The following is an 18934-nucleotide window of genomic DNA, read 5'->3' as shown; positions in this document are numbered from 1 at the left end:
ATGCTTGCAAGCGAGGGCAGGTGCACAAGAGAAGACTTGTGTTCAATAGGAGAGGGAGCGAGTAGGGTGCAAGCCAGCACTGCTGAAATGTAGGCTAGCATTGCTGCAAGAGGGTGCAGAGGGTGAGAGAGCCAATGCAAGAGAAGACTTGTGTTCAATAGGAGAGGGAGCGAGTAGGGTGTAGGCTAGCGCTGCTGGAATGTAGGCTAGCATTGCTAGAAGAGGGTGCGAGAGCCAATGCGTGTAACAGAAAGAGGATGTAGTTGTGCGCAACAGGAGAGGGAGGGAGGAGGGCACATGCCAACATTGGTGGAAGAGTAGGCCAGCGTTGTTCGAAGTGGGTGCGAGTGTGTGCAACATGGGAGGACACAATTTTGCAGAACAGGAGAGGGAATGAGGAGGGCGCAAGCAAGCGCTGCTGGAAGAGATGGACGGAGGGCGGAGAGAGCAGTTGGTGTAGCAAGAATGACAATTCTCTTAACATTGTATTTTTCTTGGAAAGATGCCAAGGAATCTTTGAACGTTTGATTTTTTAAAAAAAAAATCCCAACCAATATGTACAATCATATTAACTTGTATATAGCCCCTTTCTTGCATCTCTCCCCCAGTGCAAGACCCTATGAAAACTGTTGGAGACACCTTATCTTCTCCTTTTTGTCTCTAAGGATGCCCTTAAATGGACATCTCCCCCTTATGATGAACTCATAGAGAGAATCATAGAGAGAAGTGAAATCTAGGGAGAACACAAGATAACCTTTTTTTATTTAATTTTTTTGTTATCTACACAATAACAAAGCCATGCATTCAACAAAAGTGATTTTAAAAGCTAAGCTTGAGTTTCGTGTTCAACGCCCTCTTTCATAAGACCAGAAAAAGCACATATAATATTTGGAAAGCACACCCGCCTTTTATAAAGCTGGACTTGACACTGTATTTGGCTTGTATTGTCTCAGTGAGATAAGCCCCTTCCAACATCAAGCATAGTGCATGGTCACTTTTCAAATTCACACCCCTCTTTGTTAACCATTTTACACAGCTCATGATTGAGACGATTTGCAATCGATCTCAACACAAAAACTTGCATTCTAGCTTTTTTTGTGTAAAGCAAAACCCCTGAGAGGCATTGCCCATGTCTAACCAAGACATTGATTCAATTGTATATAGGGGACAATGGCCGCCTCTATGTCACATTTGTGCACCCTCCTCTCTATCTCACACCCGTGGGACTCACTATAAGTACTAGGGAGATGTCACTTCGTGCACCAAAATGCCCTTTTTGACCCCTATATAATTTGTAAAATCTACCTTTTTTGCCTTATAACATCCCCCTATTGTACACTCACGTGGCACCATACGATAAACCTTAATGAATTTTTTGGGATCTCACATAGGGAGCTACGACACCTAATTATACATGCCCTTGATTTGGTTTGGCACCCTGAAAAAATTACAAAAAATGCTGAGTTTTCTAAATTTCTTGAATTTACACGAGTATGTATTTACAACATCAAGCCAGATCTCTAAAAACGCGTGCAGGCCAAGTGGTTAGGGCATAAGGCTCCCAAGGTTGCTGTCTCGGGGGGCAGGCGGGGGTGGGGTTTACTGATCAAATTTACAAAATTTGACCTGAATTTACAGAAGTGCATTGAACTTTCCCAACCATTGATCCCTCCTCGCCTTGCCCGTGACCACGACATTAATTATAGCATAGTATAAAATGGCTATTTCACCATAAAACGTTTTGAAAACTTTGGCACGCCGTCGGCCCGCCGTTCCTGCAGAAGCAAGCTGGGCTCGATCGAATCGACAGTGAGGAGCGACTGCTGGGCGTGGCTGGCAAAAGCAAGCGCCAGTACACTTACTCACGAAGCCTCGTCAAGAGGAGCAAGAACAAAGAATGTTTCCGCAGCAGAGCAAGGTCGAAGCGGCTACTACGACACCTATACCGCAAAGAAGAGATCCTTATGAAGTTCTAAATGTGGCTAAAGATGCTTCCGAGCAGGAGATCAAGGCGGCCTACAAAAAACTGGCTCTCAAGTAAGCTCACACTTTATTGCTTTATCTTCACGGCTCATGGGGCAAGTTTCGCTGTACTTGCAGCCAAAGATTCTGCTTCTGTTTTGGTTCCTCGCTGTGGGGCCAGGAAAAGCTGAGTGGTTCTACCTGGTGCAACATTGTGGATTTGAATGGCAGTGATCGGCCTTTTTTGCGTTCATACATGATTTTCTGCTTTCTCCATATGAATTATCATTTTTCTTTACTTCTAATAGAAAATCACATGAATCAAAGTTTTGCCATTTGTTTGCACCCACCAAAGCACTCTTTAATGATGAGGGTTTGTAGCTTCTCGCTTTGGTCATGTCCGTATTGCTATTTCAACAACCAAGGATATGGGTATGGGCTTGCCTAAGCTTTGCTCATACGATGGTTGCCTACACAAAACAAGCCTCATTGTATTTGCTCTTGTTGTACTAAAGGACAACGGTATGGGGGCGCTTTTTCAGAAAAGACAACATATGTTTGGCTGGTATTCTTAAGCTTGGTCAAGTTGACCTTGTAGGATCCACGAAGGCGGATTCACTTGGTGGCTCCAAATGTTGTTATACTTGTACTTGAGACATGGGTTTGAACTTTGTGTTTATACTAGTCTGAAGCTTTTTATAAGTTTTAATTGTCCATTGAAGGTAGAGTGCGCTGATAGCCGGAGCCAAGTTGTCATTTGGTTAAATATCTATTGAAGGTGTCATCCTTGCTCCACGAGCAGTAAGATACGGTTGCTCTAGACATCTTCATGCAGTGGAGAAGGGACTGGGTTAGGTCTTGACGTCCTAGCTCTTTAGTGGATGTAGCCTTGGGGGGTTTAAATTTACCCTTGCTTAGCTACAAGAGTGTGAGATTTCCCAAGGGAAGAACATTTATCTCGCTTTTATATTATTGAAACCATCTCTTATATCATTGAAATCGACTAATGCTATTGAATCCAAGGGAACCTCACAATCTGACAATCTCAAGAATGGAACCTGTTCAGAGAAAGATAGGGGCGGAGTTCCCCTTTGAGAAGTGGTGGCCCTTGACGTGGGCTGCCCTATATAGTAAACTGTAGTTCAATCGGATTCGCGCCATGGCGGATATTCAGGAAAAATGCAACCATGACGAAGAGGAGCAGAAAGAAGTGGAGGAAGAAATTGAAGTTGAAGAATGTCACAAAGTGGTGACGTGGCAATCCGATTCCGGTAGGAGAGAGAGAGAAAAAGAGAGAAGATCGATTGATGACGTGTAATCCGGTTTTGGTACTGTAAATCACAATGGATAATTCGAACAATTACATGTCAGCTTTTTGGTATGTGATAAAAAGCGGTTCATTTGCCTAGCTTTTAGGAGCGCCAATCTTTAGCAGAAGTTGCTTTTTAGGGTGGCAATATTTGCATCGGATGCTTTTGGGTTTCGGTGACTTTAAATATGAGCCTTGGGGGTCCTCTTCCATAGTTCAATGTGTGGTGGAACGATTTTAGAGAGAGACTCTTTGGCATTTGTATGATGAGATTACGAATATAAACAAAAATACCGAAAGGGGTGGGCCAATGCTTGTGGGAGTGGAACCTAGCCATTCTGTGTCTCCTATCTATAGTGTGATGTTCTCTCTTTCAAGTTGAAGTGTTTGTTGTTTTGGTTTAGTTTGGTGATTGTTACAATGATTCTACAGCCTTGCCAATGGCTTACCAGTTACAGTGGTATCAAAGCTCAAACAATTGTTCTTCTCATAGCAATCTGGCCTAGAATTGTAGCAATTGATTGTGGAAAAGATGCTTTTGACAGAAATTGCGACGAAGCTTTTTACAGAAAGTACATTTTGAAGAAGAAGCTTTATACGTAAATTGCTTTTTGAAAAAGATGCTTTTTGGGAAGAAGTCGTTCCGTTTACAAGCTGGTGCTTTTTGGAATAAGATGCTTTGTGGATGGAGGCACTTTTTGAGAGAAGTTGTGTAATGTGTAACGGAAGTGATTTATGGTGATAACTCAAGACGAGTGCTCAGTGCATTCTTTTTATAGCAATAAGAGATGTTACGTGACACATCCAACCCTATGTGTCCGTGGACAAGCTACCGCATGATCAGGGTTCAGTCAGTCCAGTCGGTCTAGATTAGAAGTGATTTGGCACTTTTGTGAGTCTATTCGTAGACCGTGCATGCCCAGTCCCTTAGTGTAGATGCATATCCTTTGGTTGCACACAGCATGATCATAAGCATTCCCATTAGAATCCATCTAAATCCTTAAGGGGAATTTTCCAGTGCATTTAGCCTATTTTACCTATTTTTGACATTTTTCACTTATTATTTTTAAGTGACTTTTGTTGGAAAGTAGGTAGGGCAATTTTGCTAAGTTAATATATAAGCAAACCAGAGTTAGCACTTTCTGGCAGAAGAGGCAGCAGGAGCACCTTGCTCAACAGGCAACTTCTTAGCAAGACCAACCCCCGCGATGACTCTGGCATTTTCTCCACAGAAGACCTAGTGTTTTTGCATCAGATCAGCCTTGGCGATTTGTGCACAGCAGATTAGCCCCGGCGTCGTCAAGACACAGCAGATTAGCCTAGCGTTTTGCATTTGCAGAACAACCGGTGACATCAGCAGATTTTCAGCCCTAGCGTTTTTGCATCTGCATTATACCCCAGCGTTTTGCAGATTCTCCGTGACGGAACCTCAAGAACCATCAACGTTTTCAGTTTTAAAGCCCTTAGACACCGTAGATCAAGTCTCGAACCTCACAGATCTCACCTTCTTGCCGCAGTTCCTCGCCGCACGGTCAGTTTCCGCAAGGTTTATAGTTTCAGCCCGGAAAACGCAGATTTCAGCATCTGCGTTTTCAGCGCGTCGTCGTCACATCGTCGCCTCGACATCGTCTCCGACATAGAGCCAGAATTCAACAGATACAAGATTTACAGATTTCAGCCCTTAGCAATTTCAGTTTTCAGCCGTCTCGTCGTCGTCGTCATCGTCGTCGACATCGTCGACAAGTCCAAGCATTGTAGAGATTTGTGCAATCATAGGTAGACCGCTCTCGCCATAGAGAGTGGGGCCTTCGGAGGAGGGTTTTACGTCTCTGGTGTCGTATTCTCTTCTCTCTCTATCTCTCAGTCTCATACACTTGCACACACAGTGTCCATTCACTTTGTTTGTGATCATAGCATTCTCTCATTAGGAACGGAGGGCTCTACCTTCCATAAGAACAAAAGGAACCTCGAGCACACTTCGGAGCACTCATCTTGAGCAAAGCGCAAACATTCATTCGGCTGGACCTAACATTGGTATCAGAGCTTTGGCAGTGTTCTGTATCACTCAAGGAAAGAACCAAAAGAATCACAAGAATTTTTTTTGCTTGTTGCGGTCGCACGAACCCAAGTTCGCTTGGGCGTGTCGATTCCTAATCGTGTTTTTGAAGAGTGACAGGAATCCTAAGAAAGAAGGGCTTGTCTAGCCTCCCCTTGTGTCTCTTTTCACTCATTGAGAGCGGACCGTGCACTTAGCGGCTGACCAATCGATGTGAGGTGGGAAAAAGCAACCTTGGTGTGAGCGCAAGGCCGCCAAGGGGTGCGCCCGCGGAAAAGAGTAGAACTCAGGTGAAGAGAAGATCCTTCTCAAACACAGATTGCAAGCGAAAGAAAACCCTCAAGAACCTCAAGAACCTCAAGACCCACAAGAACCCAAGAACTCAAGACCCTCAAGAACCCAAGTTCCTCGTGAACTTCAGAACCCAAGACCACAAGAACCCACGACTTCAGAATGGTCATCACTCGAAGCGGAATGGATACTTCGCTTAGAGGTGATGAGCATGAGAGAGGCGAAGAAGAATTTTCCCCACCAAGAGGTTTTTCCGACCCTCCCCCTTTTCCATCTACGTCCTGAATTGCACGAACTCCTATGGAGGCTTTAGACCAGATGTTTCTGGAAAGGAAGTTAGAACGTGAGGCAAGAAATGCAGAAAGAATAGCAGAAATGAATCGCAGACACGCAGAAAGAAAAGCAAAAATGGATCGTAGGCATGCAGAAGACAAAGCAGAAAGAGAAGCAGAAAGAAAGGCTAGATAAGAACAGCGCGAGCAACACATGCAAGAGTTCTTGCGACTCTTTTCTCAAGTGACGGCACAGATGCAAGAGATTCAGGAGACGGGGACTCTCTCAGTCTCTTGCATGACACACAGGATTTGCATGATTATGAGAAGCATGATGAGTTGATTGAAAATGATGGCAGGATGATTTGAATGACAATGACAAGCATGATGATTTCCATGATGATCAAGATGTGATTTCTCACAACCATGATGATTTGCATGATCAAGATGTGATTTCTCACAAGCATGATGAGTTGCATGAAGATGATGTGATTGTTCACAAGGATTATGTGTTAGTGGATGCTTTTTCTAGCAAAGCTAACCTCGTTGTAGATTCGATCAATCACGAAGAACCGATCTTGGCTTTCGAGTCGAGGTCCAAAGAACCCCTGCAGGAAGAACCGATCTTGGCTCGTGAGCCTAGGTCCTCACAGGAAGTATTATGTGTTCGCATGTAAGGTGCAGCAGAATGAATGTTTGCGCTTTGCTCAAGATGAGTGCTCCGAACTGTGCTCAAGGTTCCTTTTGTTCTTATGGAAGGTAGAGCCTTCCGTTCTTAATGAGAGATGCTATGATCACAAAAAAAGTGAATGGACACTGTGCGTGAAAGTGTATGAGACTGAGAGATACAGAGAGAAAACACTAGAGATGTAAAACCCTCCTCCGAAGGCCCCACTCTCGTCGGCGAGAGTGGTCTACTTATGATTGCACAAAGTGGTACAATGACGATGCAAATGGACTGATGCAACTTGGGACTACGTCGGTGACGACGACGGGGATGGCGACAACGACCTAGGGGCTGAAATCTGCAACTTTCTGATTGCTGAAAATCTGCTGAATTGGGGCTGTTTTAGGCTGCTAAAAACGCTGAACTGCTGCGTTTCTTTATGCTGAAAAATGCTGGGCAAAAACGCTGGGATCTGCAGTTGCTATGGCTGCGTTTTTGCTGCTGTATTCAATGCTGAAAACGCTGAAAGACCTGCTGCGATTAAGGGCTGAAAACGCTGCTTCCTGCAGCCTTGAGGGCGACCTTGAAACACGAGGCTATAGGAGACTCTAGTGATGAGATGGAAACTGAAAACGCCAGCTGGGGGAGTTTGATGGCGATGACCAAAAACGCTAGGACTATGGGGATGCTTGATGAGTTCTTGTTGAGAGAGAAGGGGTACCTGCTGCCTGAGGGCCTGTTGTGCTCCTTGCTCAGCTGGGATCTGCAGTTGCTATGGCTGCGTTTTTGCTGCTGTATTCAATGCTGAAAACGCTGAAAGACCTGCTGCGATTAAGGGCTGAAAACGCTGCTTTCTGCAGCCTTGAGGGCGACCTTGAAACACGAGGCTATAGGAGACTCTAGTGATGAGATGGAAACTGAAAACGCCAGCTGGGGGAGTTTGATGGCGATGACCAAAAACGCTAGGACTATGGGGATGCTTGATGAGTTCTTGTTGAGAGAGAAGGGGTACCTGCTGCCTGAGGGCCTGTTGTGCTCCTTGCTCATCTGCCCAAGAGTGCTAGTCTAGGGTTGTTTATATATTAACTTAGCAAAATTGCCCTACCTACTTTTGTTGGAAAGTCACTTAAATTAATAAGTGAAAAATGTCAAAAATAGGGAAAATAGGCTAAATGCACTGGAAAATCCCCTAACTGATTCTACTGGATTCTGATGGAAATACTGATGATCATGCTGCGTGCAACCAGATATGCATCTACACTAAGTGATTGGGCATGACGGTCTACGAATAGACTCACAAAAGTGCCAGATCACTTCTAAACCTAGACTGACTAGACTGACTGAACCCTGATAATGCTGTAGCTTGTCCACGGACATAGGGTTGGATGTGTCACGTGACATGTAAGGTGCAGCGGAATGAATGTTGTATTTCTCAAGATTAGTGATCTATATTTGCTCAAGGTTCCTTTTAGTTCTTAGGGAAGGAGAGAGCCTTTCGTCTTTATGGAGAGTGCTATGATCACCAACAAAGTGAGTGAATATTGTGCGTGCAAGTGTATGAGATTGAGAGAAAGAGAGAAGAGAGATACGACACCCGAGAGTTTGTAAAACCCTCCTCCGAAGGCCCCACTCTCGTCGGCGAGAGTGGTCTACTTTTGATTGCACAAAGGTGTACAATGATGATGCATGGACTGATGCAAACGGGGACTATGCCGATGACGACGATGATGACTTTAAGGCTAAATTCGATGCTCTTCTATTTGCTGTCCACAAGGGGGTAATGGCTGAGAATCTGGAAGAACTTGGGGCTGTTTCCTATGGCTGAAAATCCCTGGTTTTGTCGAGGTTCTTATGGCTACTAAAAACGCTGAAGACTAGAAGGACAAGCTGCGTTTTTTTATGGCTGCTGTCGTAGGCTGAAAAACGCTGAAGATTTGCAGGTTTACGGCTGAATTTAATCGCTGCTGTACCTGCTAATAAACGCTGCCTTGCTGCGTTTTCCAATGCTGAAAATCTGAGGTAAAAAACGCTGACTTCTGTAGCTTGACTGGCAATCCCAAAACGCTGAGGGTTGGGTCTACTGCAGGTTTGTAAAAATGCCAAGAAGAAGGCTTGTTGGCGATGGGCTTTTGGTGGGAAAACGCCAAGGGGGGAAGAGGTATGACGCTATGCTTTGATGGGGATGGCTCACCAAGGGATGGCTTGGAGAGGTTCTTGTTGAGAGAGGGAGGGAGTACATGTTGCTTGGAAAGCCTGCTGTGCTCCTTGCTCATATGCCCAATTGTACTAACTTGGGTTTGCTTATATATTAACTTACCCAATTTGCCCTACTTAGTTCCCAACAAAAGTCACTTAATAAATAAGTGAAAAATGTCAAAAATAGTGAAAAATAGGATAAAATCACTTGAAAAATCCCCAAACTGACTCTGATGGAAATGCTTATGCTTATGCAGTGTGCAACCAGAGGATATGCATCTACACTGAGTGACTGGGCATGCACGGTCTACGAATAGACTCACAAAAGTGCCAGATCACTTCTAATCTAAACCGACTGGACTTGACGGAAACCCTGTTATGGTGTAGCTTGTCCACGAACACATAGGGTTGGATGTGTCACGTGACATCCCCTCCTTTTTAAAGTGATGTACTGGTACTGAGCTGCATGGCTTCCTTGTAGTCTGCCAACAACTCTGGATAATCCTTGAAGAACTCTTCGTCTACCCACACCGCTTCATGGGTTCCTCGATCTTTGAACTTCAAAAAATATTGTCGTACTTGTTTCTTCGAACCATGGCGAAACCGATGCAACAAGACTTGCTCTGGCTCCATGACTTCAGCTTCATCGATGATCTCTGGTTCTTCTTCTTCCGAAACGTCCTTTGGAGGTGTTTCCTGAAACACTTTCAACCAAGAAACATGGAAAACGTTGTGCATTGACCATGAGTTAGGCAACTGCAATTTCATTGAAACCTCATTAATCTTTTTGATGACTGGAAATGGACCATACATACGAAAAGACAACTTAGGACATTTCTTTCCAACTTGCTTAAGACGCTGTTTCATGATTCTTAGATATACCTAATCTCCTTCCTTGATCGAGACCTCCTGACGATGCTTGTTAGCCTGTCGAGGATAAGATTCTTGAGCCTTGCTTAGCCGAAGCTTCACACTCTCAGAAATCTCATCCAATGACTGACTCTCAGCATTGGCATCAGGCATTTGACCGACCGATCTAGTCAAAAGTGATTGGAATGGACGGCCAAAAGCTGCCTCATACGGAGTTTGACCGGTAGCAGAAGAAAAGGAGTCATTTAGAATAGCCTGAACCAATGGGAGGTAGAGCTCCCATTGAGACTGCTGATCATGAACATAAGATTTTAACACATCAAAAGCTAACTGATTATAAATTTCGGTTTGACCATGTGACTGTGGATGAAAAACGGATGAAAAATTCAACTTTGTGCCAAAATTTTCAAAGAGTGCACGCCAAAAGTTGGACGTGAACTTAACATCCCTATCTGAAACAATGGACTTTGGCGAACCACAGAGGGGGTACCAATGCTTAATGAACAATCGTGCAACATCTTGTGCAGTAACTGTGGCTTTGCAAGGAATCAACATGCAAAATTTGCTGAAACGATCAACAATTGTTAAACATTGAGCGTTCCTTGAATGCAGACTTGGTGGTAAGTTAGTCACAAAATCCATAGAGATATCTTGAAAAGGTCCCTCGGGAATAGGCAACGGAAGCAAGAGGCCTTGTTGCTTACCCCGAGGAGCTTTTACTTTTTGACATATAGTGCACTGTGTGACATAACGAAACACATCTTTTCGCATTTCAGGCCAATAAAAAAAACGTTCAATCTTTCCCAATGTGGTGTTCATTTCCCTCTACCCACCCGTGAGAGAATCATGTGCATCATGCAATATGGTTGGCTTGAGAGAGGGCAACACACATAAACGTTGACGAAAAAATAACAATCCATCACGAATGAGATAGTTGCTGGGCCCTTGGGAAGCAAGAGCCTACAACCAATACTTACCAAACTCCGAATCTGCATACTGATTCTTCATGCTGTCAAAAGACTCACCCTGTATAGAAAATGTGGTTCTTGACTCGAGCCAAAATCTGTCCTTTGTGACTCAACGCATCTGCAACAACAGGGCTAGCTTTTCCAGGTACATACTCAATCAAACCTCCTAATTGCTCAAAAAATTGTGACCACCGCGCTTGGCGATCACTCCAATGTGCACTAGGCATAGACTGGAGCCACTTGAGGGCTTGATGATCTGTGTGCACTGTAAACTCTCTACTATACAGAAAATGCTTCCAATGCTTAAGAGAGTGAATGACAGACAAACGTTCTTTATCATAAACTGAATAATTCTTTTCCGCACTATTGAGCTTTCGGCTAAGGAAAGCTACAGGACGATCATGCTACTGGACCACAGCGCCAATGGCGACATTGCTCGCATCCGTCCATACCTCAAAGGGATCATCCCAAGAGGCAAGGATAAGACACGGTGCTTCTGTCACCGCAACCTTGAGAGCTGCGAAAGCCTCAATGGCTGCCTCGGGCAAGTCTACACGTTGACGGCGAGTCTTTATCCCTTTCAAAACATCAGTCATAGGTGCATCAATGCGTGCAAAATTCTCTATGTGCGAACTATATGCTTGACATAGACCAAGAAAAGAATGCACATCATATGCAGTTTTGGGCAAATCCCAATTACGAACCTGTTCCACCTTCGCGGGGTCTAGCTTGACGCCTTCTGCAGAAATGATATAACCCAGATAAGTGACTTCAGTAAGAAAAAATTCAGACTTCTTAGCTGCAATATACAACTGACACTCATCCAAACGAGTTAGTACCCTTTCAACATCTCTTTCATGTTGCTCCCACGATGCAGAAAAAATGAGAATATCATCTAAAAAGATAAACACACATACACCGACCATATCGCCGAAACGACCTACCATGAGACGATTGAACGTACCCACGGTACCTGTCAATCCAAAAGGCATAACAATATACTCCCATTGCCCTCGCTCGGTGCGAAAAGCGGTCTTGAAAATGTCGCCTTTGAATACCCGTACTTGATGGTATCCACTCTTGAGATCGACCTTGCAGAAAATCTTTGCCCCATTGAGCCTATCGAGGATATACTCAATGCGAGACATCGGAAACTTGTTCTTGACGGTCATCTTGTTTAATGCCCTGTAATCAACACACAAACGAGACGAACCATCCTTCTTGCGAACAAACAAAATAGGGGCAACGAAAGGACTTACACTAGGACGTATGAATCCTCTAGCCACCAACTCCGTGAGTTGTCGCTCTAACTCTTCCTCTTGTGACTTGTTCAAACGGTAGGGAGCCTTACTGACAGGCTGCGCTCCCTCCATAAGCTCGATGCGATGGTCCTCCGGCCGCTCGGGTGGGAGACGAGGTGGAAGATCATCCTGCAAAAAGAGATGTTTAAACTTCGTAAACAACTCTGAATACTTACTTGGTGCCTGAATGCTCTGGGAAACTGGAGCAACATAAATGAATGCCGTTTGTGCTCCTCGTCGTAATTCACGCTTTACCTGCACATGAGAGATGAGGCAAAGAATGCAAGCCCTCCTCAACACGAATGATGAGGGGGAAATCAATGTCGGAATGTAAAGTGATCGTGTTAGCACCAAATTTAATGTGAGCGTCAAGTTCACGAAACCATTTAAGGCCAGAATCATATCACATCCTGAGAGAGGAGATACAAGAAATTTCCTACGAAAAGAAGCTTCTTGAACGGTAAACATCACATCAAGGCACTCCTTCGTGATGAGAGAGTCCATACCAGGAGCGAAGCCAGAAACCTCGAGAGGAGCTTTCTGACTAACCTCTAGGCGGGCTTTCTCAACGAGAAGGGGACTAATCACATCATGCATACTGCCTGGATCAAACAATATGATAAAACGCTGCCCCTTTACATGACCATAATACTTCAAGAGAGACTCATCAATGTGTGTGTCAGAGTCAGGAGAAGATGCAGGTTGTGTTGTGACAGTGCTTGTGGTAGCTGTGGGTGCCTTTGGTTCCTTAGGTGCGACTGTCTTAGGACAGGCCTTCTTAATGTGACCCTTGACGTGACATTGAAAACATCTACCTTCTTTAGCATAAATCACTTGTTCTTCAGCCGTGATGTATCCTCCTATAATTCCTTGTGAAGCTTTTTCATCAGTCACGTGACATGTAAGGTGCAGCGGAATGAATGTTGTATTTCTCAAGATTAGTGATCTATATTTGCTCAAGGTTCCTTTTAGTTCTTAGGGAAGGAGAGAGCCTTTCGTCTTTATGGAGAGTGCTATGATCACCAACAAAGTGAGTGAATATTGTGCGTGCAAGTGTATGAGATTGAGAGAAAGAGAGAAGAGAGATACGACACCCGAGAGTTTGTAAAACCCTCCTCCGAAGGCCCCACTCTCGTCGGCGAGAGTGGTCTACTTTTGATTGCACAAAGGTGTACAATGATGATGCATGGACTGATGCAAACGGGGACTATGCCGATGACGACGATGATGACTTTAAGGCTAAATTCGATGCTCTTCTATCTGCTGTCCACAAGGGGGTAATGGCTGAGAATCTGGAAGAACTTGGGGCTGTTTCCTATGGCTGAAAATCCCTGGTTTTGTCGAGGTTCTTATGGCTACTAAAAACGCTGAAGACTAGAAGGACAAGCTGCGTTTTTTTATGGCTGCTGTCGTAGGCTGAAAAACGCTGAAGATTTGCAGGTTTACGGCTGAATTTAATCGCTGCTGTACCTGCTAATAAACGCTGCCTTGCTGCGTTTTCCAATGCTGAAAACCTGAGGTAAAAAACGCTGACTTCTGTAGCTTGACTGGCGATCCCAAAACGCAGAGGGTTGGGGCTGCTGCAGGTGTGTAAAAACACCAAGAAGAAGGCTTGCTGGCGATGGGCTTCTGGTGGGAAAACGCCAAGGGGGGGAGAGGTATGGCGCTATGCTTGGATGGGGATGGCTCACCAAGGGATGGCTTGGAGAGGTTCTTGTTGAGAGAGGGAGGGAGTACATGTTGCTTGGAAAGCCTGCTGTGCTCCTTGCTCATATGCCCAATTGTGCTAACTTGGGTTTGCTTATATATTAACTTAGTTCCCAACAAAAGTCACTTATTTAAAGAAATAAGTGAAAAATGTCAAAAATAGCGAAAAATAGGATAAAGTCACTTGAAAAATCCCCAAGCTGACTCTGATGGAATCTGATGGAAATGCTTATGCTTATGCAGTGTGCAACCAGAGGATATGCATCTACACTGAGTGACTGGGCATGCACGGTCTACGAATAGACTCACAAAAGTGCCAGATCACTTCTAATCTAAACCGATTGGACTTGATGGAAACCCTGTTATGGTGTAGCTTGTCCACGGACACATAGGGTTAGATGTGTCACGTGACATGACATCCCCTCGTTTTCAAAGTGAGGTACTGGTACCGAACTGTATAGCGTCGACGGAGATCGCCAACAGCATCCGGAATCGTGGAAGGGACTCTTCGCCGGCCCACTCTGATGTGTGAGTCGTGCGGTACTTGAACTTCATAAAGGTCTGCAACGCTTGCTTCTTTGGGCCGCGCCGAAAGCGATACAAAGTCTTCTGTGGCTCCTTCGATGCTTCAACTTCGTCCAGAGTCGTGCTTCTTTCTTCTTCAAGAATCTCCATGGCTGAAAATTCCTGAAACCATTTTCAACCATGTAAAGTGAGTGAAAAAAATCTTGTCTTCCTCAAAGACTGTGCATGCAATGTAGATGAACCAATAGACGGAGTGCCAAACCGTTCACCACATACACGCAGACAATGAGATCGAATCTTTCTCTTATGATCTAAAGCAATCAACTGTGGCAATTCACAACGGAAATGCCCATGCTTGGTGCTCATACTTTCATGTGCTCTTTCTACAAATGTGTCATGCCAAGGAAGAGACATGGAATGCGACTTCCTTACATACTTTTCAGCTTTTCATGAGAAATCCGCATACATTCATGCTTATCCATGAGAGAAACGTGCTCAACATACAATATGTCATGCTTAGGAAAAGGGACACATAACGATGGTGACTAAAATACAAGAAACGATCACGAATGAAACATTCGAGCAATGCGTGCGAATCCATCATGCGAACGCATAATACTTCTTGTGAGGGTTCTTTGGACCTAGGCTCGAGAGCCAAGATCGCTTCTTCTTGAATGATCGAATCGTCCTGTGGGGGTTCTTTGGACCTCGACTCGAAAGCCAAGATCGGTTCTTCGTGATCGATCGAATCTACAACGAGGTTAGCTTTGCTAGAAAAAGCATCCACTAACACATCATCCTTGTGAACAATCACATCATCTTCATGCAACTCATCATGCTTGTGAGAAATCACATCTTGATCATGCAAAATATCATGCTTGTCATCATGCTCATCATTATCATCCAAATCATCATGCTGATCACAATCATGCCAATCCTGTGTGTCATGCTTTGGGGAAAAAGAGACTGAGAGAGTCTCCTTCTCCTGAATCCTTTCAATCTTGTCCTGCATATTAGCAATGAGAGATGGAGAATGAACAATGTCGTCTCCATGAATGACAATGGGAGAATCACTATTGGCATTGAGAGTGAAAGTGTTAGCCTCCCAATCAATGAGAGGGTTATTATCCCGAAACCATCGAATGCCCAAAATCATATCACATCCTGATTCCTGAGAGAGGAGAAACAACAAATCGTCTAGTGAAGGCATCTTGTTGAATGGCAAACATGCGTCCATACCGAGAATAAAACCAGAGACCTCGATAGGAGATCTTTGAGTAACTTCGAGGCGGGCTCTCTCAACAAGAGAGGGACTGATCACATCATACATACTACCTGGGTCAAACAATATGACAAAATGCTACCCCGACGTACGACCATAACATTTAATGAGAGAATCATCAATGGGAGGGTCATGAGAGACTTGCGGCCACTCATGTTATCATTAATTGCACTGACAGAGGAAGTGGGTTCTGTGGATTCTTTAGATTCAATCGATTCAAGCTTAGGACATGTTCTTTTTATGTGACCCTTAATGTGACAATGAAAACAACGACCTTTCTTAGAATAAGTGCTTTGCTCTTCCGATGTGATGTATCCTCCTACAATTTCTTGTGCTACCTTTTCATCTGGAGTAAGCTTAGGTTTAGCAATTGTGTTAGCCTTACCCTTAGATTCATTGGAAGAATTCTTTTCTGAGAGACTGTTGGAAGATTGGTTAGAAGAGTTACCATTCTTACCGTTCTTACCGTTCTGAGAAGTCTGCGAGGTACTTGTGGAAGTCTTCTTCTCCTTAGGCTTTCCCTTGTTGTGCTTCATCTCCTGTGCAAGAGCAATCGCTACCGCCTTGTTGAGGTCGATTGAGACCTCAACATCGTACTTGATATACTCGTCCAATCCATAAAGGAATGCCTCTTTGCGTTCATCATCCGATTTGCGTAATTGGGTACCTAGCTGCAAAACACGATTAGAAAAAGACATAACTGGCATACCATTTTGCTTGAGAGCGCGCCAATCGTCCTTCAATCGTGCGAGGTACTGAGGTGGCATAAACCGCGCCTTGAGCTTGTCTTGGAAATCAGCCCAATTGAAGGAAAGGGGCGTGAATTCGTCGGCTTCCTCTAGGTGCGCGGCTAGCTGTGCCTCTTGCCATGCGGGTACCAATTGATGGCATCACCGGCAAAGTACATAGCTGCCGTCAAAACTTTGCTATTTCCTGTCTTCTTAGTTGTCGCAAAATAAGCATTAAATTGATGCAACCAAGAATGAATAACCGTAGCACCCATCTTACCATCATACTTATTGAAAGTCAACTTCTCTGTGACTGGATGGTTGGAATCCGTATCGTGGCTTGCGCCACTCGATGAACTCCCACGATCCTTGGGTGGTTCGGTCTTCGAGGCTAGTACTTGTCGAATCAATTCTTGAGTGCGTAGTTCTCGTTGAGCCTCACGCTTGATCTCCAAGGCCACTCTTTCAGCTGCACGCTCGGCCTCAAAGGCCGTGCTTCGTGTTGCCTCTTCTGCCTTCCTTTGTTGTTTTCCTTCTTTGTGTGCGTCGCGCTCGCGTTCTAAAGCAAGGCGATTTGCTTCTTGCTCGCGGTCCTTAGCAATGCGATTTGCTTCTTGTTTGTCCATCATGGCCATCATCTGCTTGACCATTGCCTCCATAGGGTTGGGTACACTTGGTGGCGTAGGTGGCGAAGGGGGAGGGTCGAAAAAGTCTCTTGGTGGGAAAAATTCTTCGTCGCCTCTCTCATACTCATCACCTGTATGCGAAGTATCCATTCCGCTTCGGGTGATGACCATGCACTATGATCTTTGGTCCTTAAGTCCACGAGGAGCTTGGGTTCTTGAGGGTCTTGGGTTCTTGGGTTCTTGAGGATCTTGAGGTTTTCTTTCGCTTGCAAACTGTGTTTGAGAAGGATCTTCTTTTCACCCGAGTTCTACTCTTTTCCGAAGGTGCACCCCTTGGCGGCCTTGCGTTCACACCAAGGTTGCTTTTTCCCACCTCACGTCGATTGGCCGGCCGCTAAGTGCACGGTCCGCTCTCAATGAGTGAAAAGAGACACAAGGGGAGGCTAGACAAGCCCTTCTTTCCTGGGATTCCTGTCACTCTTCAAAAACACGATTAGGAATCGACACGGCAAAGCGAACTTGGGTTCGTGCGACCTCAACAAGCAAAAAAAATTCTTGTGATTCTTGTGGTTCTTTCCTTGAGTGATACAGAACGCTGCCAAAGCTCTGATACCAATGTAAGGTCCAACCGAATGAATGTTTGCGCTTTGCTCAAGATGAGTGCTCCGAACTGTGCTCAAGGTTCCTTTTGTTCTTATGGAAGGTAGAGCCTTCCGTTCTTAATGAGAGATGCTATGATCACAAACAAAGTGAATGGACACTGTGCGTGAAAGTGTATGAGACTGAGAGATAGAGAGGGAAGAGAGATACGACACAGAGACGTTGTAAAACCCTCCTCCGAAGGCCCCCCTCTCATCGGCGAGAGTGGTCTTCTTATGATTGCACAAAGTGGTACACCGTACAATGACGATGCAATGGACTGATGCAACTTGGGACTATGTTGGTGACGACGACGACGACCTAGGGGCTGAAATCTGCAACTTTCTGACTGCTGAAAATCTGCTGAATTGGGGCTGTTTTGGGCTGCTATAAACGCTGAACCGCTGCGTTTCTTTATGCTGAAAAACGCTGGGATCTGCAGTTGCTATGGCTGCGTTTTTGCTGCTGTATTCAATGCTGAAAACGCTGAAAGACCTGCTGCGATTAAGGGCTGAAAACGCTGCTTTCTGCAGCCTTGAGGGCGACCTTGAAACGCTAGGCTGTAGGAGACTCTGGCGATGAGATGGAAACTGAAAATGCCAGCTTGGGGAGTTTGATGGCGATGACCAAAAACGCTAGGACTATGGGGATGCTTGATGAGTTCTTGCTGAGAGAGAAGGGGTACCTGCTGCCTTAGGGCCTGTTGTGCTCCTTGCTCATTTGCCCAAGAATGCTAGCCTAGTGTTGCTTATATATTAACTTAGCAAAATTGCCCTACCTACTGTTGGAAAGTCACTTAAATTAATAAGCGAAAAATGTCAAAAATAGGGAAAATAGGCTAAATGCATTGGAAAATCCCCTAACTGATTCTAATAGATTCTAATGGAAATACTGATGATCATGCTGTGTGCAACCAGAGGATATGCACATTGCATCTACACTAAGTGACTGGGCATGCACGGTCTACGAATAGACTCACAAAAGTGCAAGATCACTTCTAAACCTAGACTGACTAGACTGACTGAACCCTGATCATGCTGTAGCTTCTCCACGGACACATAGGGTTGGATGTGTCACGTGACATCGCATGATTGATACGCACGCATTGTTCGAGTGTTTCATTCGTGATCGTTTCGTGTATTTTAGTTAGCGTTTTTATGTGATCCATTTTCCTAGTCATGACATATTGTACGTTGAGCACGTTTCACTCATGAATGAGCACAGTTATATGCGGATTTTTCATGAAAAGCCGAAAAGTATGTATGAAAGGAAGTCACATTCCATGTCTCTTCTTTGGCATGACACATTCGTAGAACGAGCACATGAAAATATGAGCACCAAGCATGGTGGAAATTGCCACAGTTGATTGTTTTAGATCACAAGAGAAAGATTTGATCTCATTGTTTGCGTGTGTGTGGTGAACGGTTTGGCACTCCGTCTATTGGTTCATCTACATTGCATGCATAGTCTTTGAGGAAGACAAGATTTTTTCCACTCACTTTACATGGAATAGGTATGTTCATGGTTTTGTGTTG

The 18934-nt window shown here is 44.6% G+C and overlaps 1 protein-coding gene across 3 annotated transcripts in view; it reads left to right on the top strand.

The window, feature by feature from the left end:
* Window positions 1-1593: 1593 nt before the first annotated feature.
* LOC147453381 (chaperone protein dnaJ 15-like) overlaps window positions 1594-18934 on the top strand; it is a 110107-nt gene continuing 92766 nt past the window's right edge. Inside the window, exon 1 of one of the 3 annotated variants that reach the window (XM_086515574.1) lies at window positions 1594-2037. In XM_086515574.1, the coding sequence (XP_086371700.1) occupies window positions 1898-2037 (140 nt within the window). In that variant the 5' untranslated portion in view covers window positions 1594-1897. The remainder of the gene's footprint in view (window positions 2038-18934) is intronic. The other 2 variants (XM_086515577.1, XM_086515576.1) reach the window with 2 other exon arrangements.

This window comes from Adiantum capillus-veneris, chromosome 7 (genome assembly GCF_014529385.1).
Source record: "Adiantum capillus-veneris isolate H3 chromosome 7, ASM1452938v2, whole genome shotgun sequence".
NCBI classification, from domain to species: Eukaryota; Viridiplantae; Streptophyta; class Polypodiopsida; order Polypodiales; family Pteridaceae; genus Adiantum; species Adiantum capillus-veneris.
Note: the sequence above shows the minus strand (reverse complement) of the source record. Positions and strands in the feature narration are given on the sequence as shown.